The sequence below is a fragment of the Malus domestica genome, chromosome 16 (genome assembly GCF_042453785.1).
Source record: "Malus domestica chromosome 16, GDT2T_hap1".
Classification (NCBI taxonomy): Eukaryota; Viridiplantae; Streptophyta; class Magnoliopsida; order Rosales; family Rosaceae; genus Malus; species Malus domestica.
Genome location: NC_091676.1, coordinates 3396704 through 3419388, shown reverse-complemented (window position 1 = coordinate 3419388; position 22685 = coordinate 3396704). Strand labels below are relative to the sequence as shown.

The 22685-nt window shown below is 39.5% G+C and overlaps 3 protein-coding genes across 5 annotated transcripts; 1 reads left to right on the top strand and 2 right to left on the bottom strand.

Moving 5' to 3' along the window:
* Window positions 1–5898: 5898 nt before the first annotated feature.
* On the bottom strand, window positions 5899–8229 carry LOC103402736 (piriformospora indica-insensitive protein 2). Its single transcript, XM_008341494.4, has 2 exons — window positions 7582–8229; window positions 5899–7236 (listed from the first exon to the last, which is right to left on the bottom strand). Exons 1-2 carry the CDS (start codon window positions 7789–7791, stop codon window positions 6010–6012), a joined length of 1437 nt encoding a protein of 478 aa, XP_008339716.3. The 5' UTR covers window positions 7792–8229; the 3' UTR covers window positions 5899–6009.
* Window positions 8230–10622: 2393 nt separating this feature from the next.
* LOC103402733 (nuclear matrix constituent protein 1-like) lies at window positions 10623–16963 on the bottom strand. Of its 2 annotated transcripts, none has more exons than XR_003769825.2 (8): window positions 16424–16963; window positions 16078–16287; window positions 15742–15995; window positions 15304–15574; window positions 15126–15209; window positions 12443–14550; window positions 11173–11372; window positions 10623–11063 (listed from the first exon to the last, which is right to left on the bottom strand). XR_003769825.2 is itself a non-coding variant. In XM_008341489.4 (8 exons), exons 1-8 carry the CDS (start codon window positions 16721–16723, stop codon window positions 10842–10844), a joined length of 3654 nt encoding a protein of 1217 aa, XP_008339711.3. In that variant the 5' UTR covers window positions 16724–16963; the 3' UTR covers window positions 10623–10841. The 2 variants fall into 2 exon arrangements, 1 of the variants encoding a protein (XP_008339711.3); XM_008341489.4 differs by having other exon boundaries at window positions 11173–11377.
* A 661-nt stretch (window positions 16964–17624) lies between these two features.
* On the top strand, window positions 17625–22113 carry LOC103416470 (protein decapping 5). Of its 2 annotated transcripts, none has more exons than XM_008354712.4 (8): window positions 17625–18070; window positions 18960–19060; window positions 19346–19417; window positions 19508–20473; window positions 20958–21053; window positions 21174–21353; window positions 21475–21582; window positions 21678–22113. In XM_008354712.4, the coding sequence occupies exons 1-8, from the start codon at window positions 17923–17925 to the stop codon at window positions 21867–21869; spliced, it is 1863 nt and encodes a 620-aa protein (XP_008352934.3). In that variant the 5' UTR covers window positions 17625–17922; the 3' UTR covers window positions 21870–22113. The 2 variants fall into 2 exon arrangements, with proteins under 2 accessions (XP_008352934.3, XP_008352933.3); XM_008354711.4 differs by having other exon boundaries at window positions 17762–18070; window positions 21174–21365.
* Window positions 22114–22685: the final 572 nt, after the last annotated feature.

Here is a 22685-nt window from a genome sequence, read left to right as displayed (position 1 = left end):
ATTGGCCTCCTGGTCGGAGGGGAACTCTTCTGGGTCCTTGACAGTATAGCGTTGGCCGGTGCTCGGTAGTTTCGGGATTGGTCAAGTATGGTACAAACAGTGTTCAATGTGTTTTTCTGGGTTATAGCTTGCAGCACAAAGGCTACAGATGCCTTGATCCTCTTACCTCCAGAGTCTACATCTCAAGACATGTTTTGTTCCATAAAACTTACTTCCCTTTTCATGCTTTTACATCTTCTCTTGCGTCATCATCACAGCAATCCACTTCTTATCTTCTTACTTTTACCCTTCCTTTTTCAATATCCTGTCCCACACCACCCTTCCTCTCTCAGTCACCTCCTTCCCATTCCCCTAGTGCTTCCAGTCCTGTTACCGTACCACAACCCCAAACCACTATTTCATCCAGTCCAACTTCCTTATCTCCTTCTATTTCTCCTTCACCATTACCCCAACCCCTTCTCCCTGCCAACACTCATTGTATGACCACCCGATCCAAAGCCGGCATTTTTAAACCTAAAGCCTTGGCAGCCACCAAACATCCTCTTGACACTTCACAATTTGTTCCTACTACTTACCTTCAAGCCTCCAAACATGCTCATTGGAACAAAGCCATGGCAGAGGAATTTCAAGCAATGCAATCCACCGGAACTTGGTCACTTGTTCCTTCTTCTCCTACTCAAAATCTGGTTGGTTGTAAATGGGTTTTCCGCGTTAAAAGGAAACCTGATGGCACTGTGGATCGGTACAAAGGCCGTTTAGTCGCCAAAGGGTTTCATCAACAAGAAGGGATTGACTTTACAAAATCATTCAGTCCAGTTGCAAAGCCTGTTACTATTCAGATTCTTTTGACTTTAGCGGTACAGTTTGATTGGTTTTTAAACCAATTGGATATTAGTAATGCATTTTTGCACGGCACACTCAAATAGGAGGTCTTTATGCAACAACCTCCGGGATTTATTGATCCATCTAAAGCTTCTTATGTTTGCAAGCTTCACAAATCCCTTTATGGCCTCAAGCAAGCCCCACGGGCATGGTATGACAAGCTTTTCCAGACCTTGGTTTCTCTTGGTTTCACCAACTCTACTTTTGATTGTTCTCTGTTTGTTCACTATCAACCAGCTCTTGTTATTGTTCTGGTCTATGTTGACGATATCATCGTGACTGGCCCCAATGCCCAACTCTGTCAAGCTTTTATTCATAAGCTCAGTCAACTATTTCCAGTAAAAGATCTAGGCCCTTTACATTATTTCCTGGGTTTGGAAGTTCATCGCAGTTCAGCAGGAATTTTTCTTTCTCAACATAAGTATGATGCTGATCTTCTGCTCAAAACAAAAATGCATGACAACAACCCGTGTGCTACACCTCTTGGTACTCAAAAATTGGATCATAGTGGTACCCTTCTTTCAAATCCACACGAATATCGATCTATTGTTGGGGCATTGCAATACTTAACTTGGACTCGGCCCGATCTCTCTTTTGCCGTGAATCAACTCTGTCAGTTTTTACATTGTCCAACAAAAACCCATTTTCAGGCTGTTAAACGAGTTCTCCGATTTCTCAAAGGTACTGTTACTGACGGACTTTGGTTCAAGAAAAGTTCCTTGCATGTCACTGCCTTCTCGGATGCTGATTGGGCAGGCTGTGTATTTGATAGGCACTCCACCAATGGCTACTGTGTTTATATTGGTAGCAATCTTATTAGCTGGAGTGCAAAGAAGCAACACACTGTTGCTCGTTCCTCCACCGAAGCCGAATATCGATCTTTGGCTCACGCATCTGCTGAAATTACTTGGATCTGCAAAATTTTCAACGACATTGCTTTCCCTCTGTCTAAAGTTTCAGTGCTCTGGTGTGAAAATATCTCTACCATCTTTCTCGCATCTAATCCAGTCTTTCATGCTCGCACCAAACACGTGGAAATTGATTATCACTACATTCGGGAACTTGTCTTAGCTTCTCTTCTCTTTGTTGGCTTTGTACCCAGTCACAACCAAATTGCAGATATTCACACAAAATCATTGTCCAAAGCTCAGTTTCAGCTTCTTAAATCCAAGCTTTCACTTGGTGTTCCTCCGTTCAGCTTGAGGGGGTCTAAAGAGCCACATCCTCAGTCAACTCAACAGTGCCAACTAGGATCCAAGTCCTCAGTACAGTCAGCAATTACTTAGTGTATAAGTTTGGTATTACTTTAGTATTGTAACTAATCTTAGTTTAATGTTAATTAGTTACAATAGTTAATATCTAAGCTTTATTTAACTCACTGGTATAAATACCATCATGTAAATCATTTCTGAAGTTAATGAGAAATATCTTTCTAAATACCAAATTAGGTTTGCTTTTTTGTTTCCCATAGAAGTTTAATTTCTCACTAAAACTTGTAAAAAAAAAAATTAAAAAAAAAAAACCACAGCTACCTACTACTGTATATTTTGGGGGGTTTCACTTTTTCTAATATGGAAAATCATTAGTCACAAATCAATTAGAAATATGGTGGCAAGTAGCCAGAGTATATTTGCCATTTCGTTTATGGTATTAACGTTGCTAGTCAATTACTAGCTACAGACCAGTACCACCAGTACTTACACACATCATGATCATATGAGTTTATGAAGGGACTTTGTTTGGCTTTCTTTCCTTCCTTTTTTCTATCCTTTAGAAAAGGTACTTTGAGGTTTGGATTAATGCGATTCTCCGCACTAAAACAAGAAAACAAATGCATATGGGAAGTGCGGTCCTTTAGAACTTTATTTTGATGACTAAAAACAAGAGTTATTATTAACACTTCAAAAAAAGAGATCGTGCAACTTAAGTATGCAGAAATATAAGAAATAATATGCTCATCATAGGAGTAGAGAAAAGCTTTAATTTTGAAGTTTTAATAAAAGCTCTCAGCTCAACATAGAAACTTCTACTATATATTTCACATATCGTACATGTAGTAGCGTTCAAACCCTAACCAATTATAATAAGTTAAAATGACGTTAGCTACTTGTTTGGAAGCCTCTTGTTAATTCGAGACTAAACCCTACTGTCCTGTTGCGTAATGGTGGTCTAATCAGTGTTCCAAGATAGTTATGCTGCAGAAAGGAGCATTTTCAGCTGGCCTGGTGGTGGTTTGTGGCGGAAAGATGACAATAACAGTCGTGTTAATCTTCATGTGTGAATCACGGGTTTGTATTGCTGTTTAGAATGAGACGACTCACAATGTCACATCTCCCAACTTTTGCTAATAATTTACATCAGCCTCAAATTTGGAAGTGGCATTTCGGCGGCAGTTCACAACAAACTAAATGGATTAAGTTGGGCTGAATGCATGGTGAAGCCCAACAAGGCCCAACAGAAAAGCGTCATAAAATATGGAATCTTTTTGTCTTCCCCAGTAGTGCACGGTTGACAGTATAATTTTCCAGTTCTGCATCAAACAGAGTTTCAGTACTTCAGAGATCGACCAAAACCCTAAACCCTATACTCTTAACACTAAATCCTAAACCCTAAATTCTGTTATATTTATTATAAGACATATCTAACAAAATTAAGGAATTCCAGATCACCGTCACGTTCCTAAGAATCATTGCACGAATAAAAAAACAAGAGCGTAAAGAAAGATTCGATTGCATCTAGTCCAGCTAGATTACCTATGTACCTTGTGTCAGTGCACAATGATCAAACAGCCGTAATTATTAGTAGCCTCCTAATTCTAGGGCAAAATGATACTCTAAAGGCTAAACTAAGAGAGAATGAGATTAATGAAAGTGCAGAGAGATTTTCCTATCATCTGCAAGTTAAGAGAATTATTTATGTTGATGTGTAAAGACAAAAATGACTTACCAGTTTAATAATACAATATTACAATATTATATGCAACATTGTCTTCTTATGCTATTGTATTATTGAATCAAAACACTACTACGTGATTAGACATGCAAAAGTCAACAATATACAATGCATTGTTCTACCAAAACACGAAACCATTGCATGACTAGCAACTGCCAATCAGTCACCACATTATCCAAGTTAAGGTGGAAAGTGTGGCTCCTTTAATAATATTTAATATTTCCAATCTGGAAACATAGCCTTTTATGGGACTTGTATGATGATAAGGAATCAAAACTTTATGGAAAGCCACATCAATAGGCTTTAATAACACCGACGTGTTACCTAATCACACTCACATTTCCTAATATTTTGTCTCTTCGGTTGAATGAATCAAATAAAATACAATGAAAATAGTGTCGGAGAAAAGTACGGGAGCGTAAAAATCGCCACCATGTAATCTTTTGTAGTTAGTATACTTTGGCTAACATGACATGTTAACTGAACCATATGAACTCTTGTATATAAATGATGATCTTGTTTAACAAAAATCCATTCAATTATTGCGGCAAAAGCATCAGAAAAGCATTACGTAGTAGCATTAGGGCAAACGGAAGAAAGAGTAATTGAAGAAAGCAGAGATTCCACCATAACATCAATTGGTTTTATGGTGGAACCCCAACTTTCTTCATGGTATTAGAACATATTGGCCCACGTGTGAAGCCCAACGGCTACACGTGCTCCACGTCACTTCGCTTGTGTTGTTCACGTGTTAGGCTTGAAAATTCACCATGCGTGAGTGAACATGTGAGAATGTGAGGACAAAGTCCCACATCGGTGAGGGACCAAACCTGCAAGGGCTTATATGAGGTTGGGTTACTCTCTATATTGTGAAGAAAGTTGGGGTTTCACTATAAAACCAATTGAAAATATGGAGAGTAGCCTAACCTCTTATAAGCACATTCAAGGTTTATCATTTCTTAGATGTGAGATTGATACTTTCAACTGTGATAATAACGTTTGAAACAACAAGATTCTTACCTACCAAAGGTTGTATATGCTCGCAAATGAGAGAGATTCTTAGCTACTAGAAGTTGTATACGCTCACAAACGAGAGATAAACTAAAGGGTGTATACAATGACTTGGAATCATGCAAACCATATCTTTTCCCAAACGGAATATTCAGAACCCAATCAATCAAACCCAAGAAAATTAAAGAAACTGACATAGGTCCTAGGACACAGCATTTAACTTCAATTGGATCTGGAATTGTATTTATGGATCCAACCTAATCATCCTTCATACCAGTCTTCTTTAAAACACGAGCTCCACCTAAGCACTTATGTCGACAGTGCTTCCACAACCTACAAAAGTCTACCAATTGCCACCAAAGTAAAAAGCCATGCATGAAGCTACCAAGCAATAGTGACCCAAATTTCACTTTCAATGTATTAAAGCCAAGCCATTATTTGCACCTTTTTTCGAAGGGAAAAAAGCAATAAAAGGATCGCACTCTTACCCAAATTCCATTGAAGTCACTTCCCACCGCTGGCAAAAATTCCCAGCATTTATAGTTAGTTGGGGTTGCTCTGTTTAGCAAGAAACCCAAATGAATTTTGCTAGCTGTATAGTGGTTTGCAAAGCGACTGCCCAATCCTATGTTCTTATTTTCTATGGTACCATTATTATCCATGTCACATGTGCAGTAGAGTTGCGTTCCACTTCGTATGTAAAAAATGACCACTATTCGGTTTGGATTAGTTTCACCACCAAATCTACTAACTATTAAGCGAAACGGTTGGTTTGGTCTAAAAACACACATTTTTATGTTAAACGCAAGTCAAACCCATCATAGTGGTTTGATTCACTTGGTTTAGTGTCCATCCCCAAGTTTGGCCATTTTTTTTACCAAATTTACTAACAGTTAAGCAATGCGATTTGCTTTGTTCCAAGATTAAACATTTCAATGTTAAAAGCAAACCATACCACTTAGAGTGGTCTGATTCGGTCAGCTTTGTGTCCACCCCTAAATTTGATTGATTGAGAAAAGGAAAAGGAAAGCATATATATTGAGTGAGTTCATGTTAAGAGGCAAAAGAAAGCATAACAAAGTAAGCAATAACATTCTAAGTTACAATTGCTCCTAACTAGAGAAGTTATGTTGTAAAGCTCTAAAAAGAAGGGATCTTTAGGGATCAAGTCAATAACAGAAACATCAGTAATTGCAGAAATCCACTAAGCCACCAGAACCCATCAATGCCAAAGCTTGAGATTCCCAAAGAAGTAGTGTAATGTGAATTCTGATTCAAAATCTCATCACCCAACTCTGTTTTTGAATTGGGTTTTTCAACCAATGTGACCTCCTCCTCCCCCTGCTGACATGGCCTCACCCCGAATGGGACATGGCCTGCTGGCACCATTCCACTGACGTAACAGAGATTAGGGTTGTTCCAAGCCCCAAAACGACTCCCCATTTTGTGATAAAACGACTCAGAGAATTTAAGCTCCCCTGTGAGGTTGTTGCCATGGAGGTAGAGTGCACTGAGGCAGGGCAAAGTTGCAATCTTTGGCAAGAGGTTGCCTGTGAGCTTGTTGTCACTCAGACCCAAAAATCTCAATTTTTTTAGGTTTGAAATTGAATCTGGAATCTCACCAATTAGACCTAATCCAGAGAGGTCTAAAATTACCAATTTCTCCATGTTTTGCCACTCTAGGGTTTTGATGTCTCCACCAATTGGGTTTTTGGACAAGACCAACACTTCCAAGGAATGCATTTCTTCAAGTGATTTGGTCAACCCACCTGAGAAATTGTTGCTCCTGAGGTCCAATAAAGTCAACATCTTTAGATTACCAAACCCCAATGGTAGCTGCCCTTCCAGTTGATTGCTGCTCAAGTCAAGCTTCAAGAGTGAAGTCAAGCTTCCAATGGTGATTGGCAAAGGCCCGGATAGTGAGTTCCTACTTAAATCAAGGATTAACAGCTGATTCAATCCACCAAACCCATCAGGGATTTGGCCCGTAAACCAGTTGCCGGCTAGAACTAGCCGTTTCAATCGGACTAATTCACCGATATTTGTTGGTAGTCCACCACTTAATCCATTCTCTACTAGCACTAATGATTGGAGCTTTGTAAGGCTGCCAAAGGTTGTAGGAATTTGTCCGGTGAGGCCCGGATTCGATCGAAACTCTAGTGATTCTAAGCTGCCAGCAAGGTTCCACCAGTTCTCTGAGGGGATTGGAACTGGATGTTTGTGGGGTGAGAGGAAGCAATTGAAAATGGATAGGGATTTTAGGTGCTTCAAATCAAACAGTTGTGGTCTAAATTTTGCACTTGGGGAACAATTTAGGGAGTTGTCAAGAATAGGTCCAATATTCATGGTGGTCACATACCAAACCCCATCATACAAATCACAAGACACCCCCTGCAGTAGAAATTGAAAAACCCATATCAAACACTAGAAAGGTTACAACTTTTGACCTATTACGAACACGCAACATGTTAACTGACTGAACCCTAACATAAAAAATACACATCGACTTCAAATGAAAAACCCGTGTCATTTAAGTGACTCAGATTCACCCGTTAAATTTCTCGAAACTCTAGTGATTCTAAGCTGCCAGCAAAGCGTTAAATGCAACATTGGCATTTAACCTCTTGGCGAGTACAAGTAAAAACCAAAAAGGAATATATAGTTGGTAACTTTGGATTGAAGCAATGTTGCAGAGAGACAGTACAGAGAGTGGTGGGGGTAAAAAAAAAAAAGTACCTGTATAGGAGTCCACCCACAAGGATCCGGATAGAGGTCTGAACCATTCCACCATTTACCCACAAAGCCTTGTACTGCAGAGTACAGAGCTTCCTGCTCTGTTTTCTCCATCGGAGCTACACCTTCATCTGCTTCCTCAGAACTCCAAACACCCACAGGGAACAGAAAGATTACCAAAATCACAAGACTGATAGGAGCAAAACCCTTCATGGATTTTAAGTAAAAGTCAATAAAAATGGGTAAATCCAGAGGGGAATTTGATTAACACAGAGTTATAAAAAAAGGAATTGAGAGATGGGAGTTTATGGGAAGAAGAAAACCATGAGACACTGACCCAAAAGAGAAATGGATTTAGGAAGCAGAAACTACAATCATGGATGTGATATTCATGAGAAATATCGACATGGGCCCCTTGTATATATATCTATATATATGTTTATATGAGGAAAATCACGAGTGGTTTGGGGCCCAAGCAGAATTTGAGAAAGATCCAAAGGTGTTTGAAGGAAAAAGGGAAGAAGAGAAGAGGAAAAATACACAAGCGGAAGCAAGAAAGCTGAGCTCTCTGGTCTACTTGTTATGCTTATGGAAAAGCTAAGAAAGTATATAGAGCAGAGAGAGAGAGAGAGAGAGGATCAAAAGCACAGTTCTCGAAGAGCAACAAAGTAATAACGACTATCATTAAGATCAGAATAGAGTAGTAACTGTAAGGACTAGAAGGTGAAAGCGAAAGGATTCGGCGCTGCTTTCAATCTCGTGATAGTCTTATCAAACTTTTAATTTATTGTTATTGATTATCGTTATCTGTTAATTCGAACGATATTTTAATCTGATATAAATAAAATTACGAAAAATCAGGTTTAAACTTGAGTTTAGAGAGAGAACACTAGTTTAGTCAGCTAGACGCATTTTTAAGTCTACTTTAATAACTTAGTTACACGATCAATTCTACACTGATTTTACTTGTGCGGTTGAGACACTCGTCTCATTGCACTCAAATTCAAAGTTATGTCTAGTCAAAATGAAAGTTAGTTGCTGTTGTATCATCATTATGTTCAGTAAAAATGGTTACTTTAGCCAGTTAAATGGGTGTGGTAGTTGGAGGTGGGTTGTTAAGATTGTGAGATTAGTTATGTTAAAGGGATAAGGATTTCTAGGGTTTTGCAGGATTTGGGGTAGAGGGAATAGGGGACCATATTTCCATGCAAAAACAGAGAGAGAGAGAGAGAGAGAGAGAGAGGTGGGGGTGCATGCAAGTACATGCAAGACAAACAGACGTGTTTTTATCTCTCAATGCTGCCTTCTTCTCTAGGTTGGGGCTTTTCTGCTTTTGGGGTTTTAAGTGCTTTCTGAAACATGGAGAGGAACACGACAAAAACTGCATTGAATCTCCAAAAGAAAAAAATGACTGTGTGGCTCCAGATGGGTTTGAGAAATACGCTTCAAGTTCATACTGCTATGGTGTATCTTGGAATTGAACCATAGTTACCAAATACCAATTGTTCCGCCTATTCCTTTCTTCATGACCAAGAGCAATAAAACAACATCCTTCCTTTGTTTGAAAGATGTAATTATACACAAAATATGAGAAAAACGAAACTGTAATAAAATTTCAAACTAAACAAACATTGTCACGTTTATTAACTTTCTAGCATAGCAGTTGATAATTGATTTAAAATACCGTCAATGCTCAGTATTTTCCATACCAAAATATAAATTAATTTGACTTTCCTTCATGGAATTATACGAAATCAATTTGTATGGACATTTTTGTGTTTTTAGGGATTTTTATTGTGAGTTTTGTTAAAAGTTCACTCTCTAGTATAATGGAGATTAATGGTTGAGCGACGTCTTTACATTGAGCGAGGGCTAGAAGTGTATTTTTAGCAAGGAAAAGCACTCATGTCTAAGTTGATAGAAAGCTGGATTCTATTTCGAATAGGCCCTAACTCCAAAACTTATGAGGATCTGATTGTATCAAATCTCAATAGTTGAAATGATCACTTTTCATATTTTTACCTATTTTGATAACATTATAATGAGACACTTGTGGGATAAAACTCGTCGTAGACATTTGGAGTTTGTATTGTTGCATGTTTTGTGAATCCTGAATGATAATAGTATTATTAACTTTTGACGTATGTTTTGTCTAACAAAAAAAAAGGAATATTTTACATGAAATTTTTTTTTTGTGAAAATTTTATAAATTCGCCATTGAATACAACTACAATGACATCTCATGTTTAAAATTGTTCTCGTACTACTAAACATATACCTAGCAACATAACCGAATTTGGACAATTCCTAGCTCACCATTCTCATTTGCCTAAACAAAAGAAGCGTAGTAGTGTTTTAAGATTCATAGCCGACTTTATTTAATAGAATAAAGCTTGATTATTGTTGTTAATTGCTTATGACCTTAATTTTTGTGGACAGGATTAAGGCCATCGTTGAATCTATAGTCTAATAATTAAGTAGGGAAGATAATAAAAGACAGGACAAAGAGTAATGGTCCAATCCAACCTTCCAAGATGTTCTCTCTCTCTCTCTCTCTCTCTCTCTCTCTAAGAAGGTTGGGGAAAAAGTTATGTCCACAGGATGAAGGAAAGAAAGGTTAAGAAGCAGAAGCAGCTGTGGAAAAATCAAACAAATAAAGCACTTTTGGAGTTTTTGATGGGGAGGACGGAGGAAGAGGACCACAGTGTCTCAGTGGAGGCTGGGGACATGGGGAGGGAGAGAGATGGAGGGCTATCAGAAGGCATAGCCCCAGCTCTACTTAATTGTTTTCTGGGCAGGCCTAGTACAATAGGATGATAAGTCCTTTTCTACATAAGCTTCTGTAGCTAGCTGTGAACACTTTTAAGATCGGTTGAAAGATATGGGTCTTAAGTTTGCAGTTTCATGTTTTCGATAATCTCATTGAGTTATGACTCCATAGTTGTGGCTTCGATGCTACTTAGCACTCATTACTAAAAGTGTTTTAACCGCTAGATTTGATTTCCACAACCTTTAAAACTTTTAGTTTTAATCTAAACCATTCATTTTCCGCAGCATTTAATGCTATGTATCATTTAATCTCAAATTTAAGAAAATTCCAAGAGTGCTTCAATATATGACAATCTAAAAAGACTAAAAGAGTGACGAAATCGCCATTTCGACATTAGAGTTACAAAATGAGAACGAAAAACAGCTAAGAAATCACACTGAAGCTAGCCATTACAACGTTTACAAGATGGTACTGAGAGAGTGGGTGTTCGCCATCACGTTGTCAAGAAAGTCCAGATCTTCTTTCCTATTGACTTCTCGCCCGGACGCTCTTCAACGTCCTCGTCATCGTAATCATCGTCGCTCTCGCCATTTGTATTGTTGCCGCCACCAGATTCCGGTGTACCATTATCTTCTGCACTCAACTCTGTATTTTCAACTGATTTTGCTGCATCAGCTTCGGCATTGTCATCAACGGTTTCTTTTGGTGTTCTAAACTGCAGTACATGAAACACAGGTTACCAGACCTTATCCACATAGTTTTAGACGTTTCGGCTAAAACCGTCACAAATTACAAAGCACCGAAAAAGGTAAGAGGGACATTACCCTCACAACCCGCTCCTGTGAGAATTCCACACTTTTCAATGTGGTGACCTGCATCAACTGTGTAGTCCGCCCATTCTCACCAGCCGTCCCCAACGACGATACAGAAACAGATTCAGGAATTGGTTCTACACCACCACCTCCAGTTTCTTCCTTATTTCTCTTCTTCAGGTCAGCCGCGGCTGGTGCTGCTGTGACTGATCCTGTACTGATCAACGTTCATAGACCAATTTAAAAAAAAAAAAAAAAAACCCGAACATTTCCTGACATGGTAGAGCATAGAAAATGCCAAACACTCTACACCTCATGCAAGATCACTTAATTTGGACAGTTTACGACAGATGAGGTCATATGTAAAACCGTAAAAATTCACGTCTTCCAATACAGACACTTTGTTAATTCAATTATTAACTACATAAGTTTATCCCTGTTTATCATTTAATCTTCCTTTACTTGTTTTTCTATGTTTACATTTTCCCAAACCATCAGAAAGAACCAAATTATTCTCCATATCAGTAACAATTTAGCAACAAGTAACTTAATAAGCAATTTCTCTTTTTAGACAGAACATACCGAATGCTTTAATTGATCAAGGAGCAATATTTCAGAATAACGGTCAGTAAAAGTGTCACTCCAGGACTAATCCGAAGCTGGTTAGGAAATTATTTGTTTGGCACCTACTGGAGACTATGGAATAGATTATTCTGGGTTCTAACAAACATTCTATTTCATGCATTGACTGAAAGGACCTGGACAAATTAAGTGCTCAGTTAATATTCCCTTGCAAGAACAGAAATGGGTCAAAGAATCGTTCTTCTCAGCCCAAAAAGGAAAAAGGATCAAATGGACTACAGTGATAAGATTGAGCACAAGTTTGACATTCAAATCCGTACTTGGTGTATGCATCAGAATATCACTAATCTCAAAACTAAAATTGATAAGGGAAAAAAGGAGCCCAACAATTTTATATAAACATAACTACTGAAAGCAAAAAGATACACCCAGAGTTCAACCAGAAATTAATAAACAATCCAAAATTAATACTGTATTGAAATCCAATTGTCCTTAAAAGCTTAAGTTGATTGGAGACAAATGCAACAATGCATGAAGAATAACAGACCGACAAGAAGTCTATATAGATAGACAACCTTAACCCAAGTTGGCCCTAATATTATGTATCACGCCATAGAAACTGCAAACATTAATTTGTTATTTACTTCCATATTAGCTTCCACTGTGCCATATAAATTCATAGACACATTAAGCAACTTACGTCTTGCGATGTCTGAGATTATATCGCTGCTCTCCAGGTGTTTGCACGGAGGAAGCAATGGGTTGTCGCCTCTTCCTGCGCCCACCAGCTGTTGCGACACTGCCAGAACATCCTTCGCTGTCACAATTATCTTGCTCACTTTCAGTAATCCTAGAGGTCTGAGCATGCATTCGTTTCCTCCCAATGCTACTATTAGCTTTCTCAGAAAAACTGGAATCACCCCGACTTTCTTCATGATTGTAACTACTATCATTAGGCAGCATACTTGCATTTGATGGTTCTTCTGGAGTATCTCCTAGAAATTTCTTTGCCTCTTCAACTGTTGCCTTCACGGTGCGTGTCCTAGACAGTCTGGACTTGCGTCCCCTAGCCGGTTTTTGCCGACCACTCTTCAGCTCGGATTGCTCAGAATCATCAGGAACATCTTTCACCTTACTGTCAATGAAGCTATGATCATCAATTGATGGAGCACACCCATCATCCACTTCCTTGGTGGTGTTATCAGATGGTAGTGGTTGAGCACTAGAGTCATTAGGCATCCTAAAGGATGCCCCAGCTTCATCTTCATGACCGATGTGCCCTCTTGCTCCCTCATTAATAAGCATATTAGACTCGTTTCTTTTCTCTTCAGTATTAACTTGAATAGTTGATACTGGGGGCAACTCTGAAGACCCTGCATCAGTAATATGCTCCAGTTTTTTAATTGGAGATACTTTAGAAACAATTGACTTGCATTTGCGCAGCAAAGATGTTCCCCATCCTGATTCTGTGTATTCCAATTCAGGAACACCTGAATCAGCTGGAGAGTTCTTTAAAAAATCAACATTGACCCTCGGCAGAGGAACAGCCTCAACTTGGAACACTGCCGATACCTGGAGATCAGAAAGTACAAATTCCCTTGTCATTTCTCCACAGTCCTTGCAACTTTTCAGCTTCTCAACACAAGAAAGGAAGTGTCGTCTTTCCTCAATAAGTTGTTCCCGCTGCTGCTTGATCCCCTTGCTAAGGATATCAAGCTGACCAATGTCTTTGCGCATTTCAAGTTGGATAACTTCTTGCTGCTTCTTGTTCAGAGCAAGTTCTTCCCTTTCCCTTTCCATTCTATGCCTTTCAGATCTTAATTCTTCCATTTGCTCATTAGTGACTCCCTTCAAGTAATTAATATTAGAATGTTCTCTATCCTTCTCCTCCTCAAATGCTCTCTCCATTTCCTGCAGGCCTTTCTTCATTTCCTGCTCCCTATTCTGCATATCAGCCTCAAGATCTCTATTCCGTGACTCAAAATCTTGAACCATTTGACTATGCTCGAATTGGGCCTTTTCAGCTAAGGCTAACTGCTCATTTCTCATCTTAGACACAAATGATTCTTTCTCAAGCTTGAGACTGTCCTGCTCGCTCTGTATGTAATCTTGCATTGCATGTTTCTCTTTTTTCAGCCTTTCTTCCTCCATGCCCTGTAATTTTTCTAAATTTTCTTTCTCTTCAACAATTTTCTCAAGATCTCTGCTAATTTCAGCTTTTCTCTCATCCAATTCCTCCCACTCTTCCTCAAACTTTTCCCTCTGCTGCTTCAAATCTTCAGTTTCCTTCAAAAGCAACTCATTTTGAAGTCTATAAGTCCTTAATTCCTGCTGCAATTCCGACAGCAAACGGAGGTGCTCTGACCTCTCTTCCTGAGTAATTACCTGCTTCTCTCTCTCTTCACGAATCTGGAGCTCCAGTTGAAGGTTTTCATCCTTTATCTTCTGAATTTCATCTCTAAGATTCTGAAGACACTCTATATCAGCAAGTAATTGTTGCTTTTCCACCTCTAACATTTTCTCATTAGCTTTGATGGCTTTCTCGTTCTCCTTCAAAGTTTTCAGCTTTGTTTCAAGTTCATTATTTTTCTCACTCAACCTCTCTGATTTCTCATGCAGTGCTTGTTTCCTCTTCGACAACTTTTCTTCCCTGTGGCTGATTTCCAATTCCTTCTGTTCCACCCCATCAACCTTGCTCCTAAGTTCCTTGTTCAGAGTCTCCCTCCTTTCTTCCATTTCCAACTCAAACTCCTGTATTTCCGTATTGAGAATAGCTCTGTGCTTGTCAAGCACCTCTTGAATCTCCACCTGAACAGACCATATCAGACTTCTAGACAAGTTGTATGAATATAAAACATTCGAGCCTTATTAAACAGAAAATTGCACCACATGAATTTTTGCAATCCATCTTCTTTTTGTACTTTTATTGGGAGCAGCCTCTCCATAAATGGGGGTAAGGCTAGCCGACATTCACCTCTCCTAGACCCTGCGTAAAGCGGGAGCCTTGTGCACTGGGTACGACCTTTTTATCTTCTTTTTGTACTTTTAGTTTGAGATTAAAAACAAAAGATATGCATCCGCTCTTATTTTGTTCCTCACCTTTCCTCTATTATATAATCTGTTAATGCTTCGAATACCAACACCTTCGAGAAACATGATTTCTAATTTTCAGTTAGCCAACATTTACATTGGCGTACATCCAATACATTTTACAAAAATGTACTCCTTCAGAAAAAAACACAAATGTACCCCTTTGGAAAACAGAAATATAACCCAAACACCAATTTACCCATTTAGAAAACACAAATATAACATTTTAGAAAACAGAGAATACAATTTTATGTGTCATAAGTTACATAGCTTAAATATCAGTTGGGACTCACATTTTCTTGCAAACTTAGTTTTTGCTCAAATTCCTGTAAATCTTTCTCCTTCAACCCTAAGACGTTCCTCACAGAATTAGCTTCCTGCAACCAAATTGACATCAGTCAAATGGACAAAAGTGCAATTATACTTTTCTAGAAAAAGAACAAAATAAACTAATCTACACTAGTCACGCACCTTTTCCTTTGATACTAAGTCATCTAGCCGTTTATTCACATCAGCTTCCATTTCTTTCAACATAGTGTTCAAAGCTTCAATCTTCCTTTGTGCTTCTTCAATGTCCTTCTCTCTTTGCTTCATAATCATATCATTTTGATTTGACTTTTCCTCCTTCTCATTTAAAGTTCTCTGAAGCTTGCATAACCTCTCTTCCCCTTCTTCTAACTTCCTCTCCCATTCTTTCAATTCTTCCCTTTGTTTGTAAAAAGTTGTCTTGTGAGCCTCTTGCCTAATAAGATTAAGAACAAGTCAGATTTAATTTAAAAGTCGAATGATCCAAAAACAGACTACATCATAAATGACAAGATGTCAATTCAGCAAAGAACGGAGGAGCTATATATATATATATGGAGAATGCATATCCTAAATGCAAGTGTCATGGTTGTAAAAGCATACTCCGCACTTAAGGAAAATTGCTCTCTTCGAAGCACACTTTCGCGGGCCTCCACCTCTTGCAATCTCATGTCCAACTCTGAACTCTTTCTGTTGACCTCACCGAGCTTGGCATAAGCAGCACACAACTTTGCATCTGTCTCCAAAGACTTTTCTTCAATTCCCACAACGAATGAACTTGCATCAGCCATCTTTGCTTCGGCCTCGTGCCTTATTTGGGCATGCTCCTCGTGCATTTCAAGCAAAGCCTTTTCGAGCTGCAGTAACAAAAATTATTTTACAAAATTGACAAAGCAAAATTTAATTACACAAATTCACAAACAACAAAAGGCAGTATACCTGAGCTACACACTGCTTCTCAGCGAACAAGACTCTCCGTAAATTCTCCTCCCGTTTCTCAACCTCAGATACTGCAATCAAGTGCGCAGACTTTTCACGGTTAAGAATCTCTTGGGTTTCAACCAAAGCTTCGGTCAATTCTTCGTGCTTCGAAGCCCACTCTTTCTTCTCAATCAGAAGAAGCCCCATATTATACTGGTAACTAAAAAGCTGCCCAACAACAAATACTTCAGAATTTATTCAGAAAGTTTAAATATTTGTTCTGTAATCGATAACAATTCTCTTAATCATTTTTGATAAACCCAAAAATTAACAATGTTAATATAATCAAAATCTAGTGGCTGACCTCTGTTTGAAGCTTAGAGACCTTCTCGGCGAGAGCTTGGCGGTCCTTGCGGTCCATGGCCGCCTCATCAAGTAACCCGGCCTCCTTGAACGCCCTCCAATCGTCCATATCACCGCTATCAAATCCCACAGTCGTATAAGGTCCGCTCTCACTCAGCGAGCCCAATGGCGGAGGCGGACCGTCCACAAGTACCACCGCTTTACCCTTCTCAGTATTCCTAGGGTTCGAAACAACGCCGCCGCCGCTCCTCGGCGTCAGCGACAGAGCCGCCGTCGACGCCTTCCTCTGCGGCGTGAACATCGTACGCCACTACGAAACCCAAACTCCGTATTACTAATAATCGAGTTACAGTGGGCTGCACTTGCAATACAAGAAATTGAATTGGGTGAATTCTTGAAAACCCTAATTGGGAATGTCCGTACCAACATGTTGTCAATTGGTGGGCCCACGGCAAAGGTAATGTACAATTATGCATACCAAACGGTGAAGAACATTTGTTTACCAAAAAAACCAGAGAAGAACATTTTTAGGCAAAATGACGAAATTACCACATCATTGTCACAGACTTTATCATCCTTTGCCAAACTACCATGGGCATAACCGTCATTTCATTGTCGAGACGATTCTCACCCCCGCAGGTCTCAAAACCCACTGCCAACATGCACCGGTCGATTCCTAACGTAAATAAATCGTACAGGGTGCGTTTGGTACGTGGGACGGGACGAGACGGAACGGGACGAGACGTTCCGTCCCGCGTTTGGTACGTCAAAAATGGGTGAAACGGGCTGTTCCACGGGATAGATTTTGGGTGTTTTTGCGTCCCACCTCCCCCCTGGAACGGGTTTGTTCCACATCTGTGGAACACACTGTTTTACCATTTTAAGACAAATATACCCCATGTATTTTTCAAAAATTACACCTTCGTTCCGTCCCGTCCCGTTCCGTTCCGTCCCGTCTGCGTACCAAACGCACCCACAATGAACACGCTGCCAACACGGCATCGGTTGATTCCTGATGCAAGTAAACCGTATAATAATAGCAAAAAAAAGATTAAAATATCTCTATAAACCTTTTTAACATCGAAAAAAATTTGTTACGACAAAACTACCCACTGATTACTTTTTTTTATTTTTTTCGAGAAAGCAAAAAAAAAGAAAACCACTGCCAATTCGTCGTTTACTAGACTCAGTACCCATTGGACCGACTTCTCCTCAGATTCCGACGAAAAAGACCGATGAGTCACAATCACCACGTGTCGCATTCTCATTGGCCAACCTGTCATTATCGTCAAAGCGAAAAATCACAGGGGTTAAAACAGGCAGACAGATCTCTCCCTCTCCCCCACGAATCCCTCTCTCCCACGAACAGAGAGAGAACCAGATAATCTCAAAAGCCACCCCCAAAACCAAAACCCTACTCTCTCTCTCTCTCTCTCTCTCTCTCTCTCCCCTCTTTCTTCCTCCTCCTCCCTCTCGCGCTAGGGTTTCGAAATCGGAGCCATGGCTACGGAGACTGCTGCGAGATCGAGCTCGGCGGCGGATTCGTACATAGGGAGCTTGATTAGTTTGACTTCCAAGAGTGAGATCAGATACGAAGGCGTTCTATATAACATCAACACCGAGGAGTCCAGTATTGGACTCAGAAACGGTACCGTTTAACTCCCCTGAGTTTAATCTTTATTTTTCGTTCTCTGGGTTCCGTTTAGGTCTTGTTACCTAGGTCTAATTTGATTTGTTAGTTTATTCCTAGTTAATTCGTCGAGATTGGCATTTTCTAGGGTTTAATTATTATTGATTTCCGATTTTTTGAATTTTCGGCAACTGTGAATTTGCTATTAAAACTGACTGTCAGTGGCTCAATGTGCATCTTTGTATTCTATTGCAAAATTTTGTGGCTCCTGTGAAAATGTAGGCCTTTGTGATTCTAAATAGTTTATCTTTTCTATGTTGGTTTTTGTTTTTGTGAAATTGTTTCGTTTTGCTTTGATTGAATCATTCATTTTTCTGTATGTACCATTTGATTAAATTGAATTGATTTATTAGTTTATTACTAGTTCTGTCGTCTAGATTGGCATTTTGATTTAATTATTCTTGATTTCGATTCCGGATTTTTGAAATTTTACTCAATTGTGAATTGGGAAACATGCATGTGTGCTTGGGTATGTAAAGTATAAGATTCAGGAACTAGCGTGTTCTTTGAATTGAGTTAGAAAGTACGATATTGTTATGAATTGGTGTGGCTCAATACACTTCTATGTATATATTGCATAACTCCTTGAGCTTTGGGGTGTAAAAAAAGTACAATCTTTGATTCTAAATGGTTTATCTGTTCTGTATTTATAGAAGGGTTACATGGTTTTCTTCATAAAATTGTTTCACTTTGATTTTTTTTTTTTGAAAAAGCATTGCTTCACAGGGTTATGGAATACTTGTATGAATTGTTTGTCTCATGATCATAATATATCATTAAGTGTTATTGTTGAAATATGGGTACATGAATTGATGTTAATTTGTTACTTTTTACATGGCACTGGCAGTACGATCTTTTGGAACAGAAGGAAGGAAAAAGGATGGACCACAAATCCCACCGGGAGACAAAGTCTATGAGTATATTTTATTTCGCGGGAGTGATATCAAGGTTGGTACTGAGATGCCTGAGATTGTAGGACTGCACAACGAGTGTTCTATATTTATATCTGATAGTTTACAAAAATAAACCCCAAAATCTCGACTTTATGAGTTTAAATTACTCAGCAATGATAGTTTTCTTCAATTGTAGCAGACTTTAGTTGTTTAGTAATAGTAAAGATAGATTCTGTAATGTGGTGACCAGTTTTGAACTATGTAGCCTGGATTCACTACTGGTTATATTTTCATGTAATTTTCCAGACCCTAAGTCTTCCATTATTATTTTTGTTTCCAGGATTTACAGGTTAAGTCTTCTCCACCTGTTCAGCCTACACCACCTATAAACAATGATCCAGCTATTATCCAGGTAAGAGAAGGAATTTTAACTTTTGCATCTTGCTAACCTCTACTAATTTATTATCTCTCTCTCTCTGTAACTCTCTTTCCTCTCTTGCAGTCTCATTATTCCCGCCCAGCTCCTTCAACATCGAGCTTGCCTGCTCCAGCTAGTGGATCTTTGACGGATATTAATTCCCATGCTCCACAGATGGGACTCCCTGGTCCAAACTTCCAAGGTAGTTTGCCATTATATCAACCCGGAGGCAATTTAGCATCATGGGGGGCTACGCCTCCTCCTCCAAGTGCAAATGGTGGCGCACTTATGCCAATGTATTGGCAAGGATACTATGGCCCTCCAAATGGGCTACCACATTTACACCAGCAGTCATTGCTTCGACCTCCACCTGGGCTGTCAATGCCTTCTTCGCTGCAGCAGCCACTGCAGTACCCCAATTTTAATCCCTCCCTACCCACAGGAGCTTCAAACTTGCCCTCAAACTTGCCTGAAGTTCCAGCGCCTTTGCTTCCTGCTGCTAGTGTTAGTTCCTCTAGTTTGACTGCTACTTCTTTATCCACGTCAACATTGCCAACAAATCTGCCACCAGTGCCTTCAACAACACTATCTCTTGAAACTCTGCCAAGCTCAATGCCTAACAAGGCACCTAGTTCTGCCCCCTCTGCACCTTCTGCAACCATGCTTGGTGCAAGCTTGCCAGCACTTTCTTCTCTGGCTAATTCAAGCCCAGATATAAGTACTGTTGTGCCACCAATCTCAAACAAACCTCATGCAATTTCTGGTCCCACCTTGCCTTATCCAAGCGTAACTCAGACTACTTCTTCTGTTGCTGGGACATCTAATTCTTTGCGCTCGGAAACACTAGTGCCTTCTTTGGTAACCCCAGGCCAGCTGTTGCAGTTTGGATCTACAGTCCCTTCATCTCAATCTTTGCAAACACCTCACAAGGATGTGGAGGTTGTTCAAGTTTCACCACCAACCTCATCAGAAACATCGGTCCCAGTTTCCGCAGAACCGCAGCCACCAATACTGCCACTACCTCAACAACCTGCGCGGGCTGGTCAAAAGGTTGTTTTGTCATACATGCATGTGTTACACGTGCACACACACACAAATGCTTGCATGCTCCTGGACTATTCTGTTTTATTGTGATTTATGCTTGTATGTCTGTTCATATGTGGGTGGGTGCACCAAAAAAAAAAAAAGATTGTTATTCAATGGGGCGATTTTCGATTCGTCAACAGGCTTGTTAGATGTTGCTATTAATCAGGATTAGATGGTGTTGGTTACCACTCCCAATGAGAATCTGAATTGTGGGCCAGCCTCTTTGTTTGAGTTTCTTTTTGTTACATATTTTTGTTTGATTCAGTTTTTTAAATCACTGAATGGTTATAGAGATTTTTAGCTTGATGGTTTCTCTTATTCCTACCAACTCAGTTTTGTCTAGTGGTCAGGGTTTAGGACTAAAGTTCCTGTTTTGAATTTTATTATGTGTTCTCTGGTCCGGTTGGAAGGAGTTCTGACATGGGCTTCTCCCTCTTTCCGTAAATAGGAATATGTGCGTTCTCAGCCAAATGGAGCTCCATACCAAAATCAAAATCGCCAGGGTTATACTTATAGAGGGCGTGAAAGAGGACAAGCAACTGGGGTAAGGAAGCTCTTTTCCCCCACGAATTAACTTTACTCCTACGAATTAATTTGTTGCAATATTATTTTTCTCAGCATCACTGACACTGACAGTGCCAAATAATTAACATTTGGTGTGCAGAGTTCACGTCCCATAACAAAATTCACTGAAGAATTTGATTTCACGGCAATGAATGAGAAGTTCAACAAGGATGAGGTTTGGGGTCATCTTGGTAAGAGTAACAAAGCTCACAAAGAGGGTGATGGAAATGACACTGATGAAGATGATATTGAAGATGAAGACGAGGCTGAGTTATCGAAGGTTGAGATCAAGGTGGCATTGGCTATCTTGTTTATCATTGTAGCTAGATGAGTTCTACTATTAGTAATAATCTTATTACTTCTATCACCTGATTTTGTTTAATTTTGTTTTTGTGCCACAGCCCGTCTACAATAAGGATGATTTCTTTGATACCATCTCGTGCAACTCTATGAGTCATGACCAGAATGGAAGGACTAGATACTCTGAGCAAATAAAGATAGATACGGAGGTAGTGTCCTTTTTGTTTTTGCCATCTTAGTTTTGGGAAGTTTTATTTATTTATTTATTTATTTTAATAATGCGGATGCTTGTATATGGGTGCAGACTTTCGGCACTTTTTCAAGGTATCGGGGTGGAAGAGGCGGCCGTGGTCCTGGGCGTGGTGGTCGTGGTCGTGGTGGCTACTATGGAAGGGGTTATGGAAGTGGTAGTGGCTATGGAGGTGGTGGCGGCGGCGGCTATGTCCCAAGGGGCCGTGGCAGGGCCATGCCCGCTCGTGCTAACTATGAGAGTTAATATTGGTAAAATCCAAAGCCTCGTCTGCCTTTCAGAACAGCAAACAGATATAGGGCTATGCTAGTGTTGTGTTTTTTCCCCTCTTCATTTCTGCTTGTCCAGAAAATAAATAGAAGTAAATGCCTTTTTCAGTATCGAATTTGACCGTCGGTCTGTATGTGTTTCTTCCCTGACTTTTAACATTCCTTTTTATTGACACCTGATCAAGAAGCAGAGAGTTTAGTGAAAGAAACTTTCTGTTTAATTTCTTCTTGATGGATTCATGGCGCCCGTTGGCATTCGGGTTTTAGAACTGACCGCCTTACCGGCATTCTTTCTGACTGAAGTCGTGATAATTTTTGCCATGGGGATGTCGATGGCCAGCGGATATCGTTGTGGTTGTGTTATGGTTATGGTTAAAGTCGTATTCCGAGGACCAAAAATATTTCCGAATCTAAACAACGAATTAGTAAGACGCATCTTGCGTTATACGTAAGAAATTGTTTCTCTTTATCTGTAAATAACAATGCAACAAATACACAAATGTAATTTGTTATATTCACAAAAACACAACTTGCAACTGTGTGATTTTGCTCTGTGTTTTCATTTTTGTGTCTCGTCAAGTTGGTCATAAAACTATTAATTTGACATCGTTAACTTGGTTGATATGGAATTGCCGGCCTGCTCAAAACTTGGCATTTTCTTTGTTGTGGCTGAAATTCCGCAACAGTCAAGTTACCAATTTTTTTTTTTTTCAATTAACTTGACGAAATGGAATAAGCTTAAGCCACAATTAATTAGCTTAAGCTAAAAACCTTTTCAGTAAAAGTGTTTTAT